General features: G+C 40.7%; 1 protein-coding gene across 1 annotated transcript; it reads left to right on the top strand.

Annotated features, from left to right (window-relative positions):
* Positions 1-947: 947 nt before the first annotated feature.
* Positions 948-26,869, top strand: LOC310933122 (caspase recruitment domain-containing protein 10; the record flags this gene model as incomplete). Its single annotated transcript, XM_083896544.1, has 24 exons — positions 948-1,011; positions 11,299-11,541; positions 13,354-13,491; positions 14,267-14,453; positions 14,543-14,681; positions 17,239-17,454; positions 17,933-18,052; positions 18,145-18,270; positions 18,867-19,046; positions 19,153-19,257; positions 20,543-20,579; positions 20,665-20,696; positions 20,850-20,938; positions 21,026-21,072; positions 21,230-21,350; positions 22,461-22,638; positions 22,820-22,943; positions 24,063-24,303; positions 24,620-24,689; positions 24,782-24,884; positions 25,405-25,563; positions 25,663-25,775; positions 26,407-26,522; positions 26,665-26,869. The coding sequence occupies 24 exons, from the start codon at positions 948-950 to the stop codon at positions 26,867-26,869; spliced, it is 3,153 nt and encodes a 1,050-aa protein (XP_083752670.1).
* Between the last annotated feature and the right edge of the window lie 839 nt (positions 26,870-27,708).

A 27,708-nucleotide genomic window follows, 5' to 3' on the forward strand; every position in this document is an offset into this window, starting at 1 on the left:
TTTGTGGCTTTGTGAGGACATTTTGGCTCATCCTCACATCTTTCAAGGACTTTTTGGGGGTTAAGACCTGGTATTAGGGTTCGGGTTATAATTGGGTTTCGGTTAGGGTAAGGGTAAAGGTTAGGTTAGGTTAGGTTAGACACTATTTGACCTTTATTATTTTAGAAAATGTAATAAATTGACACATTTAATATGGAATCAAAAGTGTTTTCAAACTTTGAGGCCATGAGAACTAGAGTTCCACTGATCACAGTATGTCTGTGGTTTCACTTATACTGTACCTGTGGGAAGTGTAAAAAAAAAAAGATGTAAAGAGCTGGTTCTGCCATGCAGTTTTTTGACAAAGGGAAATGTTTTATTGTGTAAGCCAAAATGTGAATTTCCTGTGTTGGATGTTAAATTGACTAAAAACGGAAAAGAAGGGTAGAAGAGGTGGAAAAAGGTGGACACGGTAGAAAAGGCTGTGGGAGGAGGAGTGGATGAGTGGAGAACAGACATGGGAAAAACTCAGGGACCTTTGCAGAGCAAACGGCTTCTGTTGACGACAGCTGCAAACACTCTCTGTGCTGAGCGAGAGAATGTGAGGGTGAGGAAAAGAAAAGCAGCAGAGAGAGCGGGTGATAAAGGCCAGAGAGCAATAACAGGAAATCCGAGACACCATAAACTATCTAAGTGTTAAAAATGTTGCTGCTGCTGCTGCTGAGAATGGTGGGAAAACTGCATATTGTTGTGCAATCGAGCGGAATGTGGTTTAATACATGAAGACAAACAGGGTAAAAATATGGAAATAATTGGTTTTACTTGACAGGAAAAGACAAACGGGCAGAACAATGGATTTTGGTTTGCTTACTATCATCACTGTCGCCCAGAATAACATCATCTTGAAAAAGCCATTTCTGAAACCTCTCTCTCTTTCACTAAAAATAATTCAGGAAGTGGTCGTGACGATGAGTCGAGTTGAGAAGGAGGGAGGTAATGTCGTGATGATGAGCTGTGCAGAGCTGGGCTCAGGTACATTGCTTGGTTTCTGTTTCTTCTGATTCTGAACGGTTCAGGATGTGTGTGGCCCAGGAACAACAGAGCATTGTAATGTCAGTCTGCAGCGCTTTCTAGGCTGCAATAAAAGCAACAACAACCACAGGCACACACTGTACTACACTGTTACTGAACAGTGACCGTTTGCCTTTCTGTTTACTCTGTGTTTTTTCGGAAAATGATTGATGGTTTCCCATCAAGTTATTTTGTTTCTCCTGGAAAAAAACCAAGTCTTAAAGGAATAGAAAAATGCAACTTCTGTGAATCAAATAACCCCCTTTGTATTGTACTGTATTGTCTGTCTGTCATTTCATATATTGGCATCTTGGTATTGTACCATAATTGTGCCTAGAATTGAACTCTAAAGGCCCTGGTATTCACTACATTCTGTTGCATGTTTGCCTGATGATGTCTGGTGAAAACCGGCCTTTGTGCTAATCCAGACGTACTGTATTCATGGTGCGAGCAGACACACAGATGCAAACGCTGTCAGGGGTTTGTCGGGAAACTTAATGGCTTCCTGTAATCTCAAACAAACAACTCATGTCTCCAGATTAGTGTAACATAAATAATCTGATAATCTGTGACTTTTGGGTGACCTTGATTTTGCTTGTGGGTTACAGACACGTACGTCCAGCTTGAGCTATAATTCATATATATTATCACGCCCACATTCTACTTTATGTAAAGCCAGGTACCAGTAGCAGGTGAGGTAAATGTGATTACCATTACCATCTCCAAGTTTGTCTATTCACATATACTTTCAATATATAATTACAAACAGTACATGAGCTGAAATATGAGCTCAAACACTCAGACAGTCATGTGGACCGCTGAGGCCAGGAGTGTTTTTGTTTGTCGTGACTTCTCTATTACTATATGGTGACCCTGTTTCTGTTTCTGGGCAACTTTTAGTGTGCGGCTAAGCAATGGATGCATTCTTCCAACTGTTTATGTATCTGGGAATTGATGTGCAGCGGTCGGTAAAGCCGTCTATGTCTGCAGTTCAAAAAGTGTGCGGTGGAGGTCAGATTTAGACAGCTATGCTGCACCCTGTAATTCAAAAACATCCACTCAAACCTCAGCGGCTCTTTCTGGACGGAGAGTGACGGGAAGTGGGAGGCCATTTTCATTGGCACCACAAAGTTGTGTATGTAAGCACATTTGTCCGGTGTAGGTGCAGCTATATGTGCAAATGTGTACACTAAATATACATATATATACGTATATATATATATACATATATGTACATATATATGTGTATATATATATAGATATATACATATATCTACATATATATGTGTATATATATAGATATATACATATATGTGTGTGTATATATATATATATATATGTGTGTACATTTATTAGTGCTGAGCGCGTGTGACGTCATGTTTAGCTGCATTAGCTCCTTTAGCGCCGTTAGCACGCCTACAGTCGAACTACAGCGGCAAAAAGAGCAGCGCTACAAATAACCGTGCACAGGGAAGGTGCTGTGTACGGCGTATGTGTGCCTCTGTTTTTAAAGTTTAGCGTTACTTTAGAGACTCATTTTAACAATCGTGAGTCACGCAAACATGACGTCATGTGCATCTTTTTCCAGTCAGTCGTCATGGAAACGTGTCATGCATTAACGTGCGTTAACGTTGACGCAGTTAGCGCGTCTGCACTAATATATATATATATTAGCACTAATAGCAGTGTCATGTTTACGTGCCGCAGCACTGGAGTTTAACCATTTACCAGTTAGCTGCGTTAGCTACATTAGCTCCTTTATGCTAATATATATATTAGCACTAATATCAGTGTCATGTTTACTGGCTAACTGGTTTAACCATTTACCAGTTAGCTGCGTTAGCGTCGTTAGCGCGCCTACAGTCGAACTGGAGCGGCGAAAAGAGCAGCGATATATATATATATAGTGTATATATATACATACATACATATATATGGGTTTTGTTTATGTTGTAAAATGGCATCTTGTGTTAATGAGCTAATTACGTTGGAAATGTTTGAAGTTAAGTTTGTTAATTTACATTTTAGGCATTTGAAGCCATTTTTGAGTTAAATCCAGAAAGACTTTCCTTTAAAACATTTATTTGTGTTTGTTTAATTTTGTATTTAAATTTGTTAAATTGTTAGACTTTACTTTAAAGACGTATTTATGTACGTTTAAATGCTTTCAAACTTTGGTAATTGTCAATGTTTTGGAGGTTTTTCACCAGATGAACACAGTTTCAAAATAAAAGAAACAAAGAGGAAACAAAGTGTATTCAATGAGCGAAATCCAGTCAAGTCTTCCAGAAACAGGCTGTCCTGTCAAGTGTATATTTCTATTTTTCCTCACATTTTACAAAGTTAACTCAAAACAGGGAGAATAGGCAACTGTAAACATCCAACTGACGCTCTAAAGCAAAGACATTTTACCACCACACTACAGAACCAAGACCAAGAGATGATTCTGTGTGTAGTGACAGCGACACTTAAAACTGTAGTGCATAACAATTAAATGTAAACAAATGCTCATTATATTCAAACCATTGTCACAAGAGTTGGGCTCCACGTGACTCTCTCTGTGTTTGTCAGTATAGTTAGGGTTTAGATCTCTGTGTCACCTGGCGACGTTCTGCTGCTGCACACATTTTTACAGTTTTACGTCAACAGTATGTCTGTAAACTGAGACGACTACAAACAGGTTGGCGTTTGACCAAAAACACACGCAGTTTGACAGGGAGAAAAATGCCTCTTATCCCCATCCGTCCCTGCGGTGCCAACACAAGCGCTCCCTCAGTCAGGTCTGACTGTACTGTGCTGCAAAGAATGTGACATCATTGCTGTTCATGAAGACAGAAACAGAAACAACAACCACAAAATGATGCCTTCTTCTTTAAGTTAGCCGACACATTTCTGCAAAATAATCAACATATTTCACATTGTTGTAATGTTAAAAAAAAAGAGGATTTCCTTCACTCCCTAAAGTGGCCTCTGGTTTATTTTTCTGTGTTGTTTTTCTGAGCTTGCAAGTTTGCTTCTTCAGACTTTCTTTTGGTTTTTTTCCATCACTGGGATCCTCTGCTGTTATTGATGCTGATTCCATGTTATACAGGAAATTGCATGGTAATACTCGGGGGTTAGTTACAGGATCAGTGCCATATAAGACACAGTCGCAGAGCAGGGGATGTGAGGACATTATGCAGAATCAAGCAGCACAGCACCCTTGGAAATGTACAGTATCTTCAGTTGATTTAATTAGAGCCTAATTTCCAATGTCTCATTTATAATCTTAATTTAAAAACCTCATAGATCATGCGGGTTATCTATAGGACCACCAGCCTGATTGACAGAGAAAGATGCTATCGTGTCGCCGCTGTATCCTGCCTACAAATGAAACATAAATCACATGTCGAGATCTGTAAATATGTCCCAATTACTGATGTCCCCACCCCTCGCTTACTCTGCCTCTGTTTTCCAAAAAAAAGAAAAAGAAGTCAGAAAAGACGCATTCTTCGTGGACACAAAGAGACGATTCTGTGCATTCCCGCCAGACTTGAGTCATAGATGCTCAGAGCCACATTGGGGGGGGGGGGGGGGGGGGGGTTCAGCTGTGGTCTGAAGAGGCAGGCTTGTTGTGTTGCAGGGCAGGGACAGAGTGGAACAAAATGAAAAGAGATGAAAACAGCCACAAACACTGGTGTACATTTATGCACCAAAAACATCCATCCATCCATCTTTATCCTCCACGTGAGGGCGGCGTGGACGGCACTGGTGCCAATCCCAGCTGACGCAAAAACGACCATCCACTCTCACACTCACACCCACACCCTACGGTCAATTTAGAGGGTCCAATTTGTCTAATTTGCCCCAAATCTGTATGTTTGTGGACTGTGGAAGGAAAACCCATGCACACAGCATTAGCTAATACGATTTGATCTGATCATGATCAGGGTTGAAACAGGTATTCAATTCTCATTGGTTTGATGGAATCATATCGTGTTGAGATTGTATGGACCAAACAAGCGTCGGATTAATCGTTTGTTGCAGCACTAATCATGAAAATCCATTTTGATATGACTGTCCATGCCAGGGTTTCTCACTCCTGGTCCTGGGGAGCGACTGTTCTGCGTGTTTTCCCTGCTCCAACAGAACTGATTCAGATAAATGGGTCGTTATTAGACTTCAGCAGAGATTACTGATGAGCTGACCTGTTTGAATCAGGTGTGTTTGAGCAGGGAAACATGCCAGTCTACGCCATACACCAATCCAATCTTATTTAGAAAGCACATTTTTAAACCACAGGGTGGACCAAGGTGCAGTACAGTACAACACAACAATAAGAGGGCTAAAGAGGGCTAAAAGACACACATAAAAGCCTCATAAAAGAAGCATTTAAACACAATAAAAAGATCGTATTGGATACACCGACATTCGTGTTCATCAATCAATCAATCTTTATTTGTATAGCCCACAGTTTACAAAACATAGTTTGTCTCACGGGGACTTCACAGGGTTGGTAACGTCCTCTGTCCTTAGACCTTCGACCAGGGTAAGGAAACACTACCACGTTGGAGGAGGGGAAAAAAACAAGAGCCAAAAAAGATTTTTAAAAAAAAGTATGGGATTCATGCAAGTAATTCTGCACGTTCTATTTTAGCAGCGCAAGGAAATATTGATTCTCTAAAATATTGTGATATTTCAGGCTGTATCAGTGCTGTATTGATTCTTGACAGTGGTTTTCTCACAGTGTTTTGAGTTGTATTTAATCCTCCAAGCACTAGTTTGACTCTCTCCCCCCGTCTGTCTCTGCTATCACTAGACAAAGAAAAATGTCAATTGTTTCTATGTCATCATATATACGTATATATATATATACGTATATATATATGTATATATATATATATATACATATATATATGTATGCTGCTTTCACTGGCTCCTCTGTGTCATCTGCAGTCACCTCAGAGACTAGAGGAATGCTCATCACTGCAGCTCTCCCTCCCTCTGCAGACCAAAGTCCTGGATGGACGAAGAAGTGGCAGAAAGTAAACAACAGACAGACAGAGAGACAGAGAGAGAGAGGGAGAGAGAGAGGGAGGAAGAAAAAGGGGTGGGAAAGACTGGGAAGTGGAGGACGAGCAGACACAGGTAATGATATTGGTTTATGAGTCATCGCCGAAAAAACAGAGCACAAGATAAGAAGATGATTTAATTATTGACACGACCTGTCTGCCAGTTCTTACATTCAAAATCAAGAGGAGATAAAAGTCATTATTTCCACACGGATCACAGCCTCCTGTACTCAGCTACACTATCACAGCAGCAGCAGCAGTGTGGACGCATGTCAGAGACAGAGACAGAGAGCAGCAGCCTGACATTTCCTGTCCACAAGCCAAGAAGAAGACACATTCTTGTGTCGGGCTCTCCATATTTCCTGTCTGCTTCCGTACTGTAGTGAAAGACAGTCCAGTCACACACTCAACACTGGAGGAGGAGGAGGAGGAGGAGGAGGAGGAGGAGGAGGAGGAGGATGTAGACTTCCCACAATAATCATATCTGCCCATGTATTCTCACTGGCCTCTTCATTACTAGTGCTAATCCTAATAATATTTCCTCTTTTTTGGACCATTCTTTGTAGTCGATCAGCAGTTTGTGACCCTTCAATCACAGTTTTCCTCAGTGTTCCGAATAAACATTTAAAGTCTTTATTGTATACATTTAAACATGTAAATGACTTGTTCCATAACAGAGTGAAGTGATAGAACAAGAACTTTAAAATGTGTTGAGGAACTTTGAACTGTGGACTTGTCTTCATGAACATCATCAGTGTAACATCATTTGCATCCTGAACTTGAAAATGTGTTCTGTCAAGTAATACTATCAGACCTGACAGAGAGCAGGGATTTGTCTGAATACACCTAACTATCTGACACTGAACTTTAAAGCCTTCCTTACAAAGGTTTTTACGGTGAAAATAAAAAGCCTGACATCCAAAATCTGACTCGGGCTGATGATTAATTGTGAGGACCTTAACATCCTGTTCTCAAAATAAAACACTGAGAGTTCTCTATAAGTTCTGAATAAGAATTGAAAAAAGTTGTGTTCAGCACATATTAGTGTAGTGGATATCAGTAATTGTGAGTTAAAAGTCCATTATTTACTTTTTTAATAAATAATTACTTCCATAAGTTATTTTTAATCAAAAAAGAATTTATGGAGATGTTTATTACATATCAGTGTTTTTTTATTAAAAAGTAAGAATATGGGACTTTTAACTTAAGGGTTAGAATGCCTGATGTTCCTAGATGTCCTGAACACAACCTAACAACTCTTTCTAGAACCTATGGAAGTTTTTTTTTTAATTGTTTTTGTGATACTTTCTCAATTAAATAGTGCAAATATAGGACTTTTAAATTGAAATTCCTCTCAAACTGTGCAGTAAAATTGTCTGATATCCAGTACGCTAGTATATATCGCTGTGCTGAACATAATGTTTTCATTCTTACTCAGAAATTTTAAGAGAACTCTCTTAATACAGTTAAACAACATTAACCTTCGTTTCCTGGTTTAATTTCCAAAATAAAACCATTAGGTTGGTCTATTATTGATCACTGAGACTCAGCACCTGCAGTATTGTGTGGGAGGTTATGAGACAGCACAATTACAGGTGTGCCACATTGAAAAAAATAATAATAATAAAGGGGAATTATGATGTTATAACAGTGTGTGTCATTCAGTCAGTCAGTCAGTCAGGTTTCCCTGTGGCAGCTTTAGTGCTGACTCACCTGCTTCTCCCGAGGGCAGAGACTCAGTCTCTCTACACCAAACTCTCAGTATTGGTGCTTTTTGACTTAATAATGGTGGTGAAACTGAAAAGTGAGTCAGCGTCTTAATGATGACTCACTGTTTTTACTGTTTTTCTGTGATGATGAGTCCTGATTAGGAAACTTACAATCACAAGGTTTTCACTCAGGTCTGCTGGTGTTTTAACAACAGTATTGTCTTAATCCTGGGGATTTCAAGCTTGGTCAAAAGCGCCACCTAGTGGTCAAGGTGTGTGTGTGTGTGTGTGCGTGTGTGTGTGTGTGTGTGCGTGTGTGTGTGTGTGTGTGTGTGTGTGTGTGTGCGTGTGCGTGTGCGTGTGCGTGTGTGTGTGTGTGTGTGTGTGTGTGTGTGTGTAGGTTGGTTGTTGGCACTTGGCAGAAGGTGGAGGAGTAGCGTGCGCTCAGGTGCGCAGAAAAAAAAAAAGGACCTGTGCGCACACACTGCGGTTTTTTTCCAGTCAAGTGGCGCACACACACACACACACACGCTCACACACACTCACACGCACACGCACACGCACTCGCGCACACACACACGCTCACAGCCGCATTCGGTTTCACTCAGGTCCGTGGAGCCGAATGAGACGAGGAAGACCTGATTCCACAGCAGCTCTCACCCACGTAGGAGACATGAGTGGTAAGTCTTCTCTCTTTCTCTTTTATCGATCCTTCATCATATAAATATGATGTTTATATCTATGTTTATCCTTATCATTAACAAAATGAAGTTTATACGCTTGAAAATAAATGTGAAGTTGCACTAATGGTCGAGCTTTATTGTCATTGCACATCTTCCAAAGAAACAACATCATTTAAAAAAGTACCTTCAAGTTCAAGCATTAAGTTAAAAATAAATGTAAGTATTAAATACTATGTTTAAAGGTACAACTGTAGGCACACATATGATACATTTGTCCTCAGACATAAAGTATAGGTATGCAATATAATATAACATATTAACCCTTTAAGGTAAGCACCAAGAAAAAAGCAAAGGAAAAATAATTTCTTTGCATTTTGTTATTATTTTATTTTATTTACTTATGATTATAATATAATAATAGTTTTTTTTAAAAAATGTATTTATTTAATTATTAATGTATCTAGCCTCTAACAAACGCTTGAGACGTCTGTTCATAATAAACCTGTTTTGCGTAATTCATAAAGTACAATATTCAGAATTCAGAATATATTTATATATATTCTATCATGAAAATAAAGCTCATTTTCTCAAAACAACTGATGCCAAACAAACTACGCACAGTAGTGTTTGTCATATTTATTAACATATACAAAAATCGAAATGCAGCCTCACATGTTGCATATCTGTATACTATAAATTATCTTGTTGCTTTAAATCTAAATCTAAATGTGTCTATGTACTTTACCACCTTACTTGTTATTTAATGGAAAGGTTTGGTGTTTTGGGTGTACATAAGACTAAGGTTATTCCTTAATTTACATACATGTGTCTTCTATTGTAAGTGTAAGCTGGCAATCACTTCAGTACGATCATGTCTCAATAATGACAGAGATTCCAGAGCATCCTAAACCTGCCTGAACCTGCCTGTTGGCTGAGACGACGCTGATCAGCTGCACAGAGCAGCAGCAGCAGCAGCACTCACTCACATCTCTGTAGATCACAAGAAAGACAAACACTTAGTCATTTTTTATTATAAAACTGAAAAATATATGTGTATACAGTGTAAAAAACCATGCAGTGCGTGAGGCCTTCTGTGGTTATAACAGACGAATTTCTGTTGTTTATGTGTTCAGGTATTTCTCATGAAATCGGGTCACTTTTCCATCCCATCATCATCCACTGAGTATTTGCTATCTGGATGTGCTATAGGTGCCAGTGGTTCACTTTCCCTGTGTATGTGAGTGAGTGAGTGGGCCTGAGAAAGCCTTCGTCTGTGGTCCTCTGCTGCTGTGTTTCTAGGTGCCCCATATGAGTCATGGCAGTATTTTCATTCCTTTGCTGTGAGGCAGCAAACCCACTTGTTTATGACCCTCATAACACCAGACCTTTGCTCCGCAACAATTAAGGTCTGAAACCACTGCTGCCTTTGTATGAACTCACTCACTCACTCACGCTTAGGTGCTAATCCACGTTCCTTTTATTCACTTTATCCACCAACATTACTTTTGCTGTCGGTCGTTTCACGTGACGGACAGGTGGAACTTCTGTTTTCTGCCATATGTTTTCCTGTTGTGTCATTTTTTTTTTGCTTCCTAGTTTATATATTTTCTTGTCATGTGTGAACTTGTTTTGATTGATTCTTTTAGAAATTAGAAATCAAACAGACTACCTCCAAAAACATTTTACTTTTACACAGTGTGTGACCTTTGCCTTCTTCCATTCATCATTTCCTTTGGGAAAGTAGTTAATAGAAGTCGCTTATGTTTAGTTCTGCACTCTTAGAAATAAAAGTGCTAAGTAGAACCATATAAGGTTCTTCGGCTTGTCCTCAGAGGAGAACCCTTTTTGGCTCCAGGTACCCTTGAACCCTTTTGGAGGGTTCCTCGATGAACCCTTTTAAAAGCCTTTATTCAGGAAAGGGGTTGTAAAGAGTTCTCTGGATCAAAATGGTTCTTACTGGAACCATTAGTGTTTCCAAGAACCCTTGAAAAACCATTTCGTCGGGAAAGGGTTTTTCAGAAGCAAATGGTTCCAGGTAGAACCTCAGCCCTTGTAGAAGAACCCTTTTGGAACCCTTATTTCTAAGAGTGTGGTTACTCATGTGTCTGGTGGTTATTTAAACTGTGGTTATTAATCAGAGCCGTTTCTTGCTATATGCGGACTATGCAGCTGCATAGGGCCCCACAGCCACCAGGGGACCCCCAAACTGCAAGTTCAGAGTCATATTTCATTATATTTTTGAGAATTATAAGTACCTGTCTTTATTTGCATGTATTGGATGCATTCATTATGCATATATTTGCAAAGCATGTAAGTGTTTGTGGGGTAATCAGAAAAAGTTAGGAATCTCTACCTCGAGTTTGAAAAAATAGGGGCCCCCAAATAGTATCTCGCATAGGGCCCCCAAACAGCTAGAAACGGCCCTGGGTTATTTATAAAACCATCGATGTAGCTGTGCTAAAATGTTCTATTTAATGGTGGCTGACAGTTGAAAGACACAGATAAATGCACTCAGACCAAAGTAAATTCCAATGAAAGGCCTTCACACGTAAATATTTACTTCCCAGATACAATAAAATCTGGTTTTCATTACTTCAAACATCTTGTACTTCGTTATCCTCCACATGGAGGGTCACAGGGAGCTCTAAACAATCCCAGCTGACATGGGCCAAAGGTGGGGTACACTGACTCTGGACAGGTCTGGGAGAACATGCAAACTCCACACATAAAGGTCCTCAGTCGACAGTGTCGTGTGTTCCCCAAAACCTTCTTCATGACATCCACACCATTTTTTTATTCTCGCAGGAGTCACAGATTGGGCGGACGACGCCGACCTGGCTCCAGAGGATGCGCCGTCTTCGGCCGCCTGGACGGAGGAGCGCTGCGAGGAGCTGTGGGATCGCGTGGAAGGAGTGCGACACAAGCTCACGCGCATCCTGCACCCTGCCAAGCTCACGCCGTACCTGCGGCAGTGCAAGGTCATCGACGAGCAGGACGAGGACGAGGTGCTCAACTCCACGCAGTACCCGCTGCGCATCAGCAAGGCCGGTGAGCGGACGGAGAATTCCCCTTAAGAAAATGTGCATGAGAAGTGAAAAATCATGAGCAAAAACATCTGGTTTACTGAGACAACGGTTCCATGTGAGGTCATAAATGAGAGTGTCTGTAATTTGGCTCGTAGATTTGTTCCATGTTGCAAGAACACAGACGTAATACACACATTTTTAGACTCTCTTTGAATGTTATTAACTCAATCAACATTCATTCATAAAGCTTAGAAATAAAGCTGCTTGTGAGTCGGATTAGGACAAATTGGACACTCTAAATCACATGTGTCAAGCTCAAGCCCCGGGGGCCAGATGTGGCCCGCCACGTCATTTTATGTGGCCCACGAGTGTTAAAATAGGTCTATGCTGCTTTAAGGCGTGCATTGACCATAAACTACATTTCCCACAATGCATGGTTAGGGCTAACCCTAGCCCTTTGAGGGTTACCATTATGCTGATGTGGCCCTCAGTGAAAATGAGTTTGACACCCCTGCTCTAAATTCACCTTAGGTGTGAGAGTGGATGGTTGTTTGTCTCAATGTGTGGCCCTAGCTAATTATAGGCGTACTTTAAAGATGGAGTTGACACTTTTAGATATGAAAAAAATGTCTGTTGCATTCAAACCGTGGTCAGATGAAACAACAGTGACTGAAAACAGAATGACGTTGTGTCCACGAAAGGTTTCAGAATTTAATTTAACTAATCACAAAAACCCGGTCGATCATCTGTTTGGTGGGAGAAGCACTTTTTGTCCCTGCTCTGCTGCTGTAGACACACATACACTCCTTCAGTCAGGTCTGATAGTATTGCTTGACAAAGAACACAAGTTTACAAATAATGCTACATTGTTTCTGTTCACAAAGACCAAGATAAATCACCAACAGTTGCACTCTGCAGCTTTAAAAAGTCAGACTTTATTGACTCTGCAGGTTTGTTTTCTGTAATTTTGTCCTTTTTCAGACGAGTGAAATTTGATTCTTTACTCACTGGAAACTTCTGCTGTGTGCTGCTGGTTTTTGTGAAAACCCTCACACGGGAAAAGTGATGCGTGCACTGTACGATGTCAGAGAGATACATGTGGAGAAGATAAATGATGGAGCCAAGAACTGAGGAGAGGAGATGAAAGACATTGCTCAGTAAAGGGGAGTGTAAGAGAGTTAGGAGATAAAGATGAAGCAAAGACGAGCGTAAAGAGAAGCACCTGGTTGGGTTCGTGCTGTAATCGTCTTGGTTGCCAGCGACTCTGCTCGCAGATGCTCATTTATATCGCGTTCATTTCACAAACAGCTGCATGAATCAACACAGCAGCAAATGACAGAGAGGCGCATCAAAGAGGAAGCGTTTCTGCGGTTCCACTCTTTGACTTGTGGTCGTTCACAGTAACAAGATACAGATATGAGCGTGTGTCAGGTTATTGCATTGTTTGAAGGGACGGAGCTTCAGGCTCCCCACAGTCAAAACAGACATATCCTTTGTTCTCTCTTGAGAATTCTTGATTGTGTTGTTTTCTGTAGTTCTTACAGTTCTTATTGTTTTCTGTCGCACTTTATTGGCAGTTCCTATGAACTTAAAATGCGTTTTTTAGCGTGGGCGACAGCCGCTCGTCTACATGCCGATGTGTCCTGAGGCAAGACATATATCCTCACGTTGCTCCTCTACTGTATTTCTATAAATAAAACAAACATGTTTGTTTTTTATACCACCAAAGTGCAAGACAAATGTCCCGTTGAGGCACAACGACGCGCTGAACTGACAAAGAGCATCGTTACTATTTATCCTGAGTGTGTTTGTTTACTCTGTCTTTGCTGAACAGGCCGTCTGCTGGACATCCTTCGTGGTCAGGGCCAGCGAGGTCTTCAGGCCTTCATGGAATCACTGGAGTTTTACCACCCGGAGCAGTACACACAGCTGACCGGAGAGCAGCCCACACATCGATGCTCCCTCATCCTCGGTAAGAAGAAGATCAGAGAGTTGGGAGGATGGCAAAGACACAATAATGATGCTTATATATAATATGAGCTACGTTACTGTTGAAAAGTTTGAGGTCACCTATACAATGTTTTGTCTGTTTTCCATTAAAAGTCACACTTTTATTCATCAAGAGAGTTGCAAAATGAATAGAAAATATAGTCAAGACATTGACAAGATGAGAAATAATTGTCGTCAAAGAACCAGCAAAACTGTTTTCAGCTGTGCTAACATCGTTGCACAAGGGTTTTCTAATCATCCAATAGCCTTCTAACGCCATTAGCAAACACAATGTACCATTAGAACACTGGAAATGGGCCTCTATACACCTATGTACATATTTCATTAAAAACCAGACGTTTGCAACTAGAATAGTCGTTTACCACATTAACAATGTATAGAGTGTGTTTCTGATTCATTTAATGTTATATTTGTTGAAAAAAAAGTGCTTTCGCTTAAAAAATAAGGACATTTCATACTGAACAAACAGACCTGAAGGAGAAGTACCTGACTGGATCAGTGTTCTCTTTTAAAAAATGAGCACACCCTTCTTGAGAAAGTTATTGTTATGCTCAAGAGGAAATGAGTAATTGACCGTAGTTCGTCGTGTTTGTTTGTGCCACTCTCTGAGACAAAACCTGCTGCCGCCTGCATGTGAGAAAACGCATTTGACAATTGACCCAAAGTGACAAATATAAGACATATTGTCAAAATGAAAGCAAGTGTCTTTGTTAATTTACCTGTCTCTCTTGTCACAGATGAAGAAGGTCCAGAGGGTTTGACCCAGTTTCTGCTCCTGGAGGTACGCAAACTGAGGGAGCAGCTTCGCAACAGCCGCATGTGTGAGCGCCGCCTGTCTCAGCGATGCCGCATGGCGGAGGAGGAGCGCAGCCGCGCCGAGCGTAAAGCTCAGGAGTTACGTCATGATCGGCTGCAGCTGGAGAGGTTTGTGCAAAATCAAAAAAAAAAAATTTGCAGTACAATTTTGCAGTTTTTAAACAAATATTCACTGGATTATTTGCGATTATTCCAAGGCTGCGTCAGGACTGGGAGTCGGCCAGTCGGGAGCTGGGAAAGCTGAAGGACAGACACCTGGAGCAGGCTGTGAAGTATTCCAGGGCCTTAGAGGATCAAGGCAAGGCCTCCACCCGAGAGAGAGAACTGCTGAGGCAGGTAGGTTGGTTTTGGAGCAGCGTGGATGCACCATATGTCATTTATTCTGCTGGATGTTTCTCAATCGGAACGATAACAAAAGACATATGAGCAGCTTGGGATCGTTATCATGGGATTTTTGAGGAGAGTTTCTGCAGCAGGCAAACGGCGATGAGTCATTGTGATCCATAAGAGACAAATGAATAAACAAAAGTAAAAGATGACACTCTGGCTAACGAGCACACTCGTAGAAATAAGGATTCCAAAAGAGTCGTTCTAGAAGGGCTGAGGTTCTACATGGAACCATTTGCCTCTGAAAAACCCTTCTTGGTAACACTAATGCTTCCAGTAAGAACCATTTTGATCCAGAGAACCCTTTAAAACCGCTTTCCTGAATAAAGGGTTTTAAAAGGGTTCTTGGTGGAACCCTCCAAAAAGGTTCCAGGTAGAACCTTTATAAAAAGGTTCTACCTGGAGCCAAAAAGCGTTCTCCTATGAGGACAAGCCAATGAACCTTATATGGTTCTACTTAGCACTTTTATTTCTAAGAGTGTACTACCAAGGTTTTCCTGGCCAAAAACGGTTACTACATTCAAATTCAAAATACCGAGGTCTTTTAGTTTTCTGACGTAACTGGCAACCCGTGATTGCTCGGCAGCTGAGACTCTACTGACTGCAATGATTGGTAGACGGCGGTAGGTGGCGCCACATGCCAAAACATGATTCCAAAACATAAACATGATTTGCAGTCTGCAGAATATTTTTTTTTAATGCAAATATTTTGTCTGTACTGTTGTTGTTGGTGAGTTCAGTTTGTTATATGACCATTATTCCTGAGTCTCTGTGACATATTAGGAGGATTTTATGGCCAGTTGGTTTAGATTTATTACATAATGCACCTTTAAATCTACTAGAGGTAACAGTGTTTTATTTTGGTAACCTTTGGACTTCACTATCTCTGCTATAGCTTCCACGACAATCCCCCTATGTGTCGTCTTTATGTTATTTTTATTTTATTGTGTGTATTTGTCACTAATGGAGGAGCCTGGAATTCCCAGGATTACCCGCCGCTTTTTAACGTCATCAAACTACGTCTTTTGTTACTGTTTGGACAGAGGAACGCGACATAGAGACGGAAGTTGTGCATTTGTAGTGGGTGGATTGGATCATCTCCATGCGTCTACAAAACCGTGTCAGCAGGTGTCGAAATATGTGAAATATTTCACCGAAGCAGTCAGGGACTGTTGAGAGGGAAGTGAGTCGTGACCTTTGGACCCACACGTTTCTCTAAAAGCCGCTGTGCGATTTCTACAGATAATTGACGTTGTAGGAATAGAAATCGGCCAGAGAAACAGTTGTTGCTGCACAACTCATTTCATGTGCACAGACAGGCGGAGATGTGTTCATCACAGACTCACTGGTATGCACGACAGCATAGCGGATAAAGGAACACTGGCCAAATTAGGTGAAGTGAAACTTTTAGCAGACGTGCATCTGCAATCCCCATATCTCAAAGTCAAGCAGTTCAAAGCAACTGTGGCGATGATATCAGCCTCGTATTTACTTGGTTTGTGCGCTGTAACAACATGTCCACCATACCACGGAGGTATGAACTGCTTTGTTGTGAAAACCCTAGACATATTTGTGGTTCATTTTAGATGGTGATGTTCATAATAACACTTCCCTTACTAATAAAGTCAAGTTTTAGGCCACCATTGGCTTTGTTGTTAAATTCATATTTAACTTTTGGGTCTCTTATTTAAGACACAGCCAGCAAATACAGAAAAACATGGCCATGCTGCTGGAAAAAGCCAGAATTTAGTGTGACCTACACAGTTTGGGGTCACTTAGAAATGTCCTTATTTTTGAAGGAAAAGCCCTTTTTTCAATGAATATAACATTAAATAAATCAGAAATACACTCTATACATTGTGATGGTGGTAAACAACTATTCTAGCTGCAAACATCTGGTTTTTAATGGAATATGTGCGTATAGAGGCCCATTTCCAGTGTTTTATTGGTACATTGTGTTTGCTAGAAGGCTAGTTAAAAGGCTATTGGATGATTAGAAAACCCTTGAAAACCCTTGTGCAATGATGTTAGCACAGCTGAAAACAACATATTTTCTGTTCATTTTGCAACTCTTTTGATGAATGAAAATGTGACTTTTAATGGAAAACACAGAGAAATTGTGTAGGTGACCCCAAACTTTTGAACGGTAGTGTATTTTGACATTATACTAGGTATATATCAATGTTTTTTCTTTAAATTTAGACTGTCTTGTATTTCTGTCTTTGTCCAGGTGACCCCTGCCTCTGTAATACTCTGAGACTCTTTGGTCAGTCACTGTTAACCCTAAATATGAGTTCACTGCATTATCAGCCATTTAAAAACAGATGCTTTCCAGATGGTGTGGTAGATATAACAGCTTGGATTTTTAATTTTTTTGCACAGCACTGTATTTTGTTTTCTCTTGAATAAAAACAGGAAGACGTTTGATACCACGTTTGATACCACGTTAGTGTCCCATATGTGTCCCACTGTGTGACGTCTTTGTGGCTGCTTTACTCTCATCCAGATGGAGGAGCTCAAGTCCAGGATTATGGAGGCAGAGAAACAAACCGTCGGTGCTCTCGAGAACACGACGCCCGTCAAAAGACACAGTTTGTTCTCTCGTGAAGTGAATGGCTCTCCACCTGCTTTACCAGAGAAGCAACAGCACCAGCCCGAGTCTCAGAAAACTGGGAGCACAGAAACTCGAACGAAGGAATCAGTTCCGGCCCCTGGAGTCATTGTATGTTTTTAATTCTTCAATTTTTTATCACCTTAGAGTCTCAAATTTGAGTTTGAGAACCCTGTTTCAGAGCATATTTGTCTCTTTTTGGGTCAAATCGGATTACAATACACTCTTAGAAATAAGGGTTCCAAAAGGGTCCTTCTACAAGGGCTGAGGTTCTACCTGGAACCATTTGCTTCTGAGAAACCCTTTCCCGAAGAAAGGGGTTTTTCAAGGGTTCTTGGTAACACTAATGGTTCCAGTAAGAACCAGGGCTTCTTACTTATTACTTATCCTGACGCAGCCTTGGCTTAAAAGGGTTCTTAGTGGAATCCTCCAAAAGGGTTCCAGGTGGAACCTTTATAAGAAATTTCTACCTGGAGCCAAAAAGGGTTCTCCTATGAGGACAAGCCAAAGAACCTTATATGGTTCTACTTAGCACTTTTATTTCTAAGAGTGTCGTCTCTCCTTGTTTATTTTTTATGGTCTATTTCAGGCTTTAATGGATATCCTGCAGCAGGACCGCAGGGAGGCTTCAGAGCAGAGACAGGAGCTCTGTGACATCATCGCCGGACTGCAGGGGGAGCTCCAGAGCTCTGAGGAGCACAGTGACAAGGTGAGCTGTGATCTCTCATCAGAAGACGGATGAGTGAACGTTTCCTTAAATCTCTGACGTTACTCCATTGATGTTGAATTGCATGTGTGTAGCTGGAGTCGCAGAGCGAGCAGATGCAGCTGAAGTTAAGGACCCTCCACCTGGACTGGGAGACGGAGCAGAAGAGGAGCATGTCCTATTTCAACCAGATCATGGAACTGGAAAAGGAGCGGGACCAGGTCAGTGTGAATGCACGGTCAGACTCGAACCAGGACTCATGACCCATGTGTGTAGCCCTGCCCACTTACAGACTGTGTAGTTAGCATAAATAGTGTTTTGGGTAACTAGCGTAAGGGCTAGTATGCTACTTATATATGTTAGTAAGCACCTAGTTAAAGGTGCATTATGTAATAAATCTAAACCAACTGGCCATAAAATCCTCCTAATATGTCACAGAGACTCAGGAATAATGTTCATATAACAAACTGAACTCACCAAAAACCACAGTACAGCCAAAATATTCGCATTAAAAAAAAATCTTTTGCAGACTGCAAATCCTGTTTATGTTTTGAAATCATGTTTTGGCATGTGGCACCACCTACCGCCATCTACCAATCATTGCAGTCAGTAGAGTCTCAGCTGCAGAGCAACCATGGGTTGCCAGTTACGTCTGAGCTACAATGGCGGAGAAAACGAAACCTAAAAGACCTCTGTATTTTGAATTTGAGTGCCGTAACTGTTTTTGGCCACATTCTTACATATGGCGCCTTTAATCTAAAATCTTACTCTTTTTTTTTGCTAAATTCCTTGCTCTGCCTTCCCTTTTATCGCCCAGGCTTTGCGTAGTCGAGACAGTCTGCAGCTGGAGTACACGGACTGTCTGCTGGATAAGAACCGTCTCCGTAAGCGCATCGCAGAGCTGCAGGCCTACCTGGAGCAGCAGCAGAGGGAGCTGGAGAGGGAGAGGGAGAGGAATCAGGAGCAAAGGGAGCAGAACAACCACTGTCTGCACTGTGTGAGCTGGACTTTTCAAGTGTGGCGATTGAGCAATGCAGAACTATCTTTCTCCCGGACGTGTCGTGTCATACATATGCACTTTTGTCTTTGTGTCTGCTTCCCAGTCGCACCTGTCTCTGTGCAGTGAGGACCAGTGCTACGGCCCCTGCTGTTCCCTTGACCTGGACCTGAGCCCCAAAGCCAACAGCAACCGCCAACTGTTGAGAAAGGTCAGGGCTATAAGTATTATATATAAGTATTATAACATCAGAATCTTTGCACAACAAAATAAACATTTACAATATATAGAAACATATAGAAAGTAAAACAATAAAATATAAGTATAAAATTAACTGAGAACAGACATTATTGCACGTGTCCTGAATTATGAAAACATAAACCCGGGATGCGCTGCATGAAAGAATGATTAAGTGATTAAAAGAGACTTAAACAATCTACGTAAACATTTATGGATAGAAACAGTTTCTGAGTCTTTTCGTCATAGTCTTCATTGATCTTAAACCCAGTAAATGTCCTTATTCACAGATGTGGTGCGTAACCTTTAAAGGTGCATTATGTAATAAATCTAAAGCAACTGGCCATAAAATCCTCCTAATATGTCACAGAGACTCAGGAATAATGTTCATATAACAAACTGAACTCACCAACAACAACAGTACAGCCAAAATATGTGCATTAAAAAATATATTTTGCAGACTGCAAATGATGTTTATGTTTTGAAATCATGTTGTGGCATGTGGCGCCACCTACCGCCGTCTACCAATCATTGCATTCAGTAGAATCTCAGCTTCCGAGCAACCACGGGTTGCCAGTTATGTCAGAAAACGAAACCTAAAAGACCTCGGTATTTTGAATTGTATATAGTAACTGTTTTTGGCCACATTCTTACATATGGCACCTTTAAAGATGACAAATAAACAAATTAACAAAAGCCTTATCAGAAGTGAATTCTGCTCTTCAAAAAACAAGATAACTTGTCGGTTCTAAGCGGATAATTGCTTCTTGTATTCACCTGCTCCGGTGCTGCTGGTGTATACACACAAACGCTCCCACACTGATGTCTGATAGTATTGCTTGACAGAGGCTGTTTACAGATGAAGGAAGAAGCATGCAGATAATAATACATCATCTCTGACCACAGGGAACAAAAGTATTGCAGCTTTAAGTCAAAATCAAGGTTTCTCATTGGAGGAATAAGGAGCTGCTGTTTATGTCGTATATTTACGTCTCTGTTTACCGTAAGTGATCGTTTTCATGGGACACAGCTGTTTTCTCTTGTTATTATTGTACTATGGAATGTTGCTTTAGGACTACAAAGAGGTTTTCCTCAGCTGGAGCTGGGCCTCACTATGGTTGGTGGAAATGATACGATGTTGTAATACACTGTTATGCAACCCTCGCCGAGTTAGTACCTGCACACGACCTACTTTACTTTTTTCTTCTCACCACCTGTTAAGTCGCACTGTATTAACGCCCATCTTTTCTGTGCCACAGGTGCCACCTAGAGGACAAAACCAGGACAACTCTGAGGGTAAGTCGCATGCACTGACTGATACGAGATGATTTTTTTAAGGTTTTGCACTGAAGTTAACTCTATTCTTCTTTTTTTTTTTAAGATTCCAATTCAGAGGAGAATCTCCTGCCATCAGTGAGTTGTAGTTCTGTTCATTGGGAAAGAAAGAAAGAAAGAAAGAAGAAAGAAAGAAAGAAAGAAAGAAAGAAAGAAAGAAAGAAAGAAAGAAAGAAAGAAAGAAGAAAGAAAGAGTCATAATCAATCTTCATTTTCTGCTCCTTCCCTCAGACAGAAGACAGTGAAAAAGAAATCAATCGACTCTCCACATTCCCCTTCCCTCCTTGTATGAACTCCATCAACCGACGGGTCAACACAGAGTGAGTAATATTTACACCGTACATAATCGCAGTCTCCTGTGACCAATGCATTTTCACGTGATTACTATGTTTTGTTTCTGTTCTAAGGTTTGACTTGGACTCCTGGGGCAGTGATGAGAACGATAACATTACAGGTACCTTTGTTTCTGTCATACTTGATCTTCTCTTCTCTGCTCTGCTAGGATCATTTCATACCATTATTTAAGTGCTTTAGAATTTCTTGAGGTAGTTTCGTTCTTTTTTATGTACCACATTCCCTGTGGTTTATGAGGTGTCTGTGATGTTTGTTAGGCGTGCAGACTGAGCCGTCTTTGTGCGACTCGTGGAACTCCCTGCACTCTCATCTTTTCCCGCCTGACCTGGTCAACCTGCCCTCAGTCTCTTCACACCAGCCCAGTCCAAACGCTCCCAGGTGACACATCGCTCTCCTTAATACAAAAAGTTACTCATTAAATGTGCACAATCGCATCCAACATCTGTATGATTGGCAATGATATTAGCAGGTAAATATATTGACAATGAAATGGGAATTACACGATTATACAGTAAAAAATCTGTTTCTTACAGCCTCTTTATTTGATTAAAATGTAGTTTTCTTGGTCAAAATTGACTATATTACCCTTAAGTATGTTTGTAAAAGTGTATAATGGCCTTAAAAAAGCATTGTTTGGTTGTCGTATCCTTAGATGCAGCGTTTAATGTGTTTTGAAGGCAAGGGCCTCGCTTCATGGTTTCTACAGCAGCTCAAAGTGACCGACCAGCCACAGGGTTCATTTTGCATTTTAAAGTGGAAGCTTATGATACAGAGGAAGGATTTATAGCATCCTTTCTGGTATGTGAACGTTACAGTGCACTCTTAGAAATAAGGGTTCCAAAAGGGTTCTTCTACAAGGACTGAGGTTCTACCTGGAACCATTTGCTTCTGAAAAACCCTTTCCCGAAGAAAGAGTTTTTCACAGGTTCTTGGTAACACTAATGGTTCCAGTAAGAACCATTTTGTTCCAGAGAACCCTTTAAAACCCCTTTCCTGAATAAAGGGTTTTAAAAGGGTTCTTGGTAGGGATGTGAATCTTTGGGTGGCTCACGATTCGATTCCGATTCTTAGGGTAACAATTTTGTTTAAAATCGATTCTTGATTCACATGATTCTCGATCCAAAGATGTATACAATGCATAGAGTGTTAAGGCAAATTATGGCATCAAAACAATACAGTTTGTATAAGATAATGTGATAATGTGATCACACAAAGGCAAACTTGAGACAAAAGTTAACATTTATTCATTCAAAAACAAATAAAAACTTACTCACTGCCTTTTTCTCCCAGAAGTTACAAAAATAAACTGTACACAAATAACACAAACTAGTGTTTTGTGTGGTTTTTCAAAATAGAAACTTAAAAACTTTCCAAAAATCGATTTTTGAAGTTTATGAATCGATTCAGAATCGTGGATGATTAGAATCGCAATTCCTATGTGAATCGATTTAGAGTTAGTCTCATTGCTATCGCTGTTATCTTTTACAGAATACTTCCCCGGTCCCCATCTGCGAGTCCCCCCACCTCACCCAAGCATGGAAGAGCCAGCCTCGCTGACGATATCACCATAGTTGGAGGAAACCGAACAGGAATATTTGTGAGCCACGTGAAATCTGGTTCTCCAGCTGAACAGTGTGGACTGAAAGAGGGCAGTGAGCTACTGGAGGTGTGTGTGTGTGTGTGTGTGTGTGTGTGTGTGTGTGTGTGTGTGTGTGTGTGTGTGTGTGTGTGTGTGTGTGTGTGTGTGTGTGTGTGTGTGTGTGTGTGTGTGTGTGTGAGGAATGGATTTGTGAATACATGCAACAGGTGAACGTTATAATGCTGAGTTTTCTTCCATTGTTGTCCAGCTGGAGCGGGTTCTGTTTGGTGGGGGCAGCGTCCTGCTGAGCCAGTGCACCGCAGAGGTGGCTCACTTCTCTCTGCAATGGTGGACAGAGCCTCAAACGCTCAAACACAGGAGCAACCCAGAGGGTGAGTCCTCTCTCAAAGTCATATATGCTCAGGGGCCAAGTGAGTCGGACCGGTAAAATAATAGCATAATAACCTATAAACACCACATTTTTCCCTTTGTTTTACATTTAATGAAGCATCTTTTTACAAACATACAGTACCTTTCTAAAGTGTGGGGTCACCTATACAATTTTGGTGTTTTCCATTAAAGGTCACACTTTTATTCATCAAAAGAGTTGCAAAATGAATAGAAAATATAGTCAAAACATTGACAAGATTAGAAATAATGATTTTTATTCAAGGTAATAATTAAAAATAAAGTTTTCTAATCATCCAATAGCCTTCTAACGCGATTAGCAAACACAATGTACCATCAGAACACTGGAAATAGGCCTCTATACACCTATGTACATATTCCATTAAAAACCAGACGTTTGCAGCTGGAATAGTCGTTTACCACATTAACAATGTATAGAGCAGGGGTCTCAAACTCACGGCCCAGGGGCCACATGCGGCCCGCCAGTCGATGTCCTGCAGCCCTACACTTATTTTGAAATTACAAAATTCAACATTTAATTATATATAATCCTGTCTAGTGTTTTAATTACAATTACCTACATGTATATTTTGAGTTAATGTTTTAATTCTGTTTTATTCTGGGGTTTTTTTTGTCTTGAACTATCGATCAAAACAAACACTTATATTTTGAAATGGTGTGTAATGTCAGCCTAAATATTTGTAATTGCAACATCATGATGGATTATCAATATATAATTTTAATTTCTTATCACGAAACCGTTCATTTTTCCCGAATTGTTGGACTTTTTTCACTTGACCTGGCTCCTCCTGACCAGACGAGAAGTTCACTGGCCCCCAGGTCATTTTGAGTTTGAGGCCCCTGGTATAGAGTGTATATCTGATTAATTTAATGTTATATCCATTGAAAAAAATAAGGATATTTCTAAGTGACATCAAACTTTTGAATGTTAGTGTATTATGAACAACCTGAAATTTCTTGAGAAAAATAAATCATTTCAAATGTATTATGCCTAAGTTTACCATTTACACATTTTTTTTTTTTGACGTAGTATGTGAATACAGACAGACTTAAATGTCTCCTCTTCTGCCTCCTGACACCAGCGTACTCCAAGCTGTGCATGGAGCTCGTGTCGCCTCCGTTCATGGGCGCTGACTCTTTCTACGTGCGCGTCAATCTCAACATGGAGCCGCGCGGCGACCCGCCGTCCCTGAGCGCGTCCTGCGACGACATCGTCCACGTGACGGACACGAGGTACAACGGGAAATACCACTGGCGCTGTTCGCTTGTGGACCCGCACACAGCCAAGCCCCTGCAGGCAGGAAACATGCCCAACTATAACAGGTATGCTATAACAAGCCCATCCATTCAGACCTGGTGTTAACATGTGGACGCTGATAATTACAGGTTTGCACACTCCCAGTGTGTGGATATGTCCTCAGATCCTGTTTAGAAAATGCGTTTGCGTCACAATAACAAAATGTATTGTCCCATTAATTTATTTTACAGCGGGTTGAGTAGTACTTTGATTCTTAACCACCATATAAGGGCCTAATTTTAACCTAACCATATCCCCAAAGCCTGAAAAAGCCCCTTTAAGGGCTGACAGGACATGAGGACCAGCCAAAATGTCCCTGATTACACTAATTTTACATTTTAGGGCACAGCAGCTGCTACTTGTAAGGCTGAGAAAAATGGCACTGGAGCAAAAGGATTTCAAAAAGAAGGTGGTAAGTGTACTACTACTGTAATATTGAAGTGTTTTCCCGCAGCCAGATTTGGACAGAACTGATAACTGCAGTTTTCCCTGTGTGTACTTTAGTTCTTGAGAAAAGCACCTGGTCGGGTGCGACTGGTCAAAGCAGTGGACCCCAGCGGCAGAGGGATTGGCTCCACTCAGCAAGTCTTCTATACACTCAGTAAACGTAAGATTCAGATAGTTTTTCCTGAAATGCAAGACTAAATCTAGGCTACCGTTCAAAAGTTTGGGGTCACTTATAGAAATATCCTTATTTTTGAAGGAAAATCACTTTTTTTCAATGAATCAGAAATACACTCTATACATTGTTAATGTGCTAAACAACTATTCTAGCTGCAAATGTGTTTTTTAATGGAATATGTACATAGGTGTATAGAGGCCCATTTCCAGTGTTCTAATGGTACATTGTGTTTGCTAATCGCGTTAGAAGGCTATTGGATGATTAGAAAACCCTTGAAAACAGTTTTGTTGGGAGTTTGACGACAATTATTTGTAATCTTGTCAATGTCTTGACTATATTTTCTATTCGTTTTGCAACTCTTTTGATGAATAAAAGTGTGACTTTTAATGGAAAACACAAAAAAATTGTATAGGTGACCCCAAACCTTTGAACGGTTGTGTTAGTTGAAATTTTGAATAAATAATGTGTGCATACTGTATATGTGCATGTGTACCTTCCCTCTCAGGTCACGAGGAGCACCTGATCCCGTACAGCTTAGTGCAGCCAGTGCAGGTTCAGCCTAAGCGCCCGGTCATCTTCTCCCCCTCGCTTCTCTCCCGTGGCCTCATAGAGAGGCTGCTGCAGCCCGCAGAGTCTGGCTTGAGCTTCAACACCTGTGCACCAGGTATGCACACACTTATTTACACACACACACAGAAAACGCAAAAAATCTTCAGTTGATCATCACAGGATGCGCTACAGTCTGTCTGTTCTGGGTTTGCAGAACCTGTTCAGGCTTCAGAGCGACGGGACAAGAGCGTCTTCTTATTGGAATCCTGCAGTCCAGAGCAAATGCTGGGCATTCGGCTGAAGTCAGTACAGGATGTTATCAGCCAGGTAATGAATAAACACATCAGTGTCATGTTTTTCCCCATAAAGCTGTAATGGTCATGCATGTCTAGCCTGAACTTGCACCTTACCTACAACATCCGCAGGGAGTCAGCTCCCCGATACCTACAGTAGACAAAGAGGTGTGAAAACACCGCCTGGAAAGGTAGACTCTTTGTCTATTGGAGGAATGTAAAAGGGGAGCTGCTTAGGTACGGCCTGAAAAGCCAGACTTCTTGTCTATTGGAGGAATCCGAAAGTGGAGTTGCTCAGGTATAAATGTGGAGAGCCTGCTATGCTCTGGGTCTTTCTCCAGCTAGGATCACTCCTGTGACCTTTTCCTTGCAACGAAAATAAAAGCTTGTCAGCTGTCATTCTTCACCAGCAGCAGAGAATTTCCACAACAACGCTCATTGAATTTCTTGACAAACACATAGGATAGCATATTTTATGACTTAATCCCACCCTGTTTTGATCAGTTATTGCATTCATCTCTAAATTAATTGCTCTCCTTCAGGGAAGCATAAGACGGTTGACTGAACTGTGTTCACTAAACAGAAAAAAACAAGATGTAGTAATATCAATGAGTGTTATTTTCTATACATTATCCAAAAGCAAATTACATTTTTCTCTGTTTTAGGACAAGCACTGTCTGCTGGAGCTGGGACTGAGCAGTGTTGAGGGCTTAATAAGACAGGGGATTTACCCTATTGTCATTCATATCCGGCCTAAGAATAAAAAAAACAAGAAGCTGAGGTACGTGCTCATTTGTTTGCTCAAGTAGAATACATTGTGAACTATACAGCTGATCATATTTGTATAACAGTATTTCTTTGAACTTCACATTTATGCCGTGTGTAAAAAAATAAATACTTCTTTTCCCCAACATGTGCATTAGGAAGTTTTTTCCTCGGTGTGGTGACGACAACGTCATGGAAGTGTGCCAGGCCGAGGAGTTGCAGCTGGAGACTCTGCCCCTTCTCTACTACACGCTGGAGCCCAACACCTGGAGCTGCACCGAGGAGCTGCTGGCAGCCATACGCAGTACCATCTACAGTCAGCAGAGGGCGGTAGCATGGGTTGAACTGGATAGGTTGCAATAGAGGAGTGGAGAATTAAAAAAACAACTGTGCATTCAAAGTGCAAAAATAATCAGTCAAGTATCTGCATCTTCATCTATTTTTTTTTAAAGTGAGATCAGCGATGGACTGAATCTGAAAGATAGCGGGATTAGACGATTAAAATGTAATCTACGTAGCCAAGCTGGACTAGCTACGATGGTCAAATAGATGTAGAGCATCAAATATAAACAGCTTTCTGTAGTGAGTTGGCACCAGTGTTATTTCACATCTAGGCAGTTTGATATCTTTATACGTAGTCAATGCTTAGTACATATAAAGTACTTACATATAGTCTACATGCACAAGTTAGACTCATACAAGGTGCCCATTGTTAAGGTATTGCATCACTGGACAAGAGATATATTTAAGAGCACAGTATTTAAGACATCAATCAAACATATAGATACTTTTTACATTTATTTCAGGCTGATGCAACTGTTGAAACTGAAAAAAAAAGATGTTTAGGTGGACTTTTTCTACGACTGAAGGTCAGCAAGTGCTGCATTTTTATCTTTTACACTACATTGTGCAAGGAAAACTTTAGTTCACTATGACCAAATTACTTTTTTTCCCCCTTTGTTTAAAAAAAATAAAATACACAAAAACAACTTCACTTGACTTACGTTTGTTTGTTTTCAATCTGAAACCCAAATGTCATAAAAGGCAAAACATGACGACAAAACAAAAACAAACTATTTTTAATTTGGTACACAAATTACTCCAAACTACCTGGAAGAAAGACTGTTAACGTACATTGGAAAGATTGACTTAGTTGTTTAACACACGTTTTGGTAACAATTTGCTATACATTATTAAATAAT

Source organism: Microchirus variegatus, assembly GCF_963457635.1.
Source record: "Microchirus variegatus genome assembly, chromosome: 10".
Lineage (NCBI taxonomy): Eukaryota > Metazoa > Chordata > Actinopteri > Pleuronectiformes > Soleidae > Microchirus > Microchirus variegatus.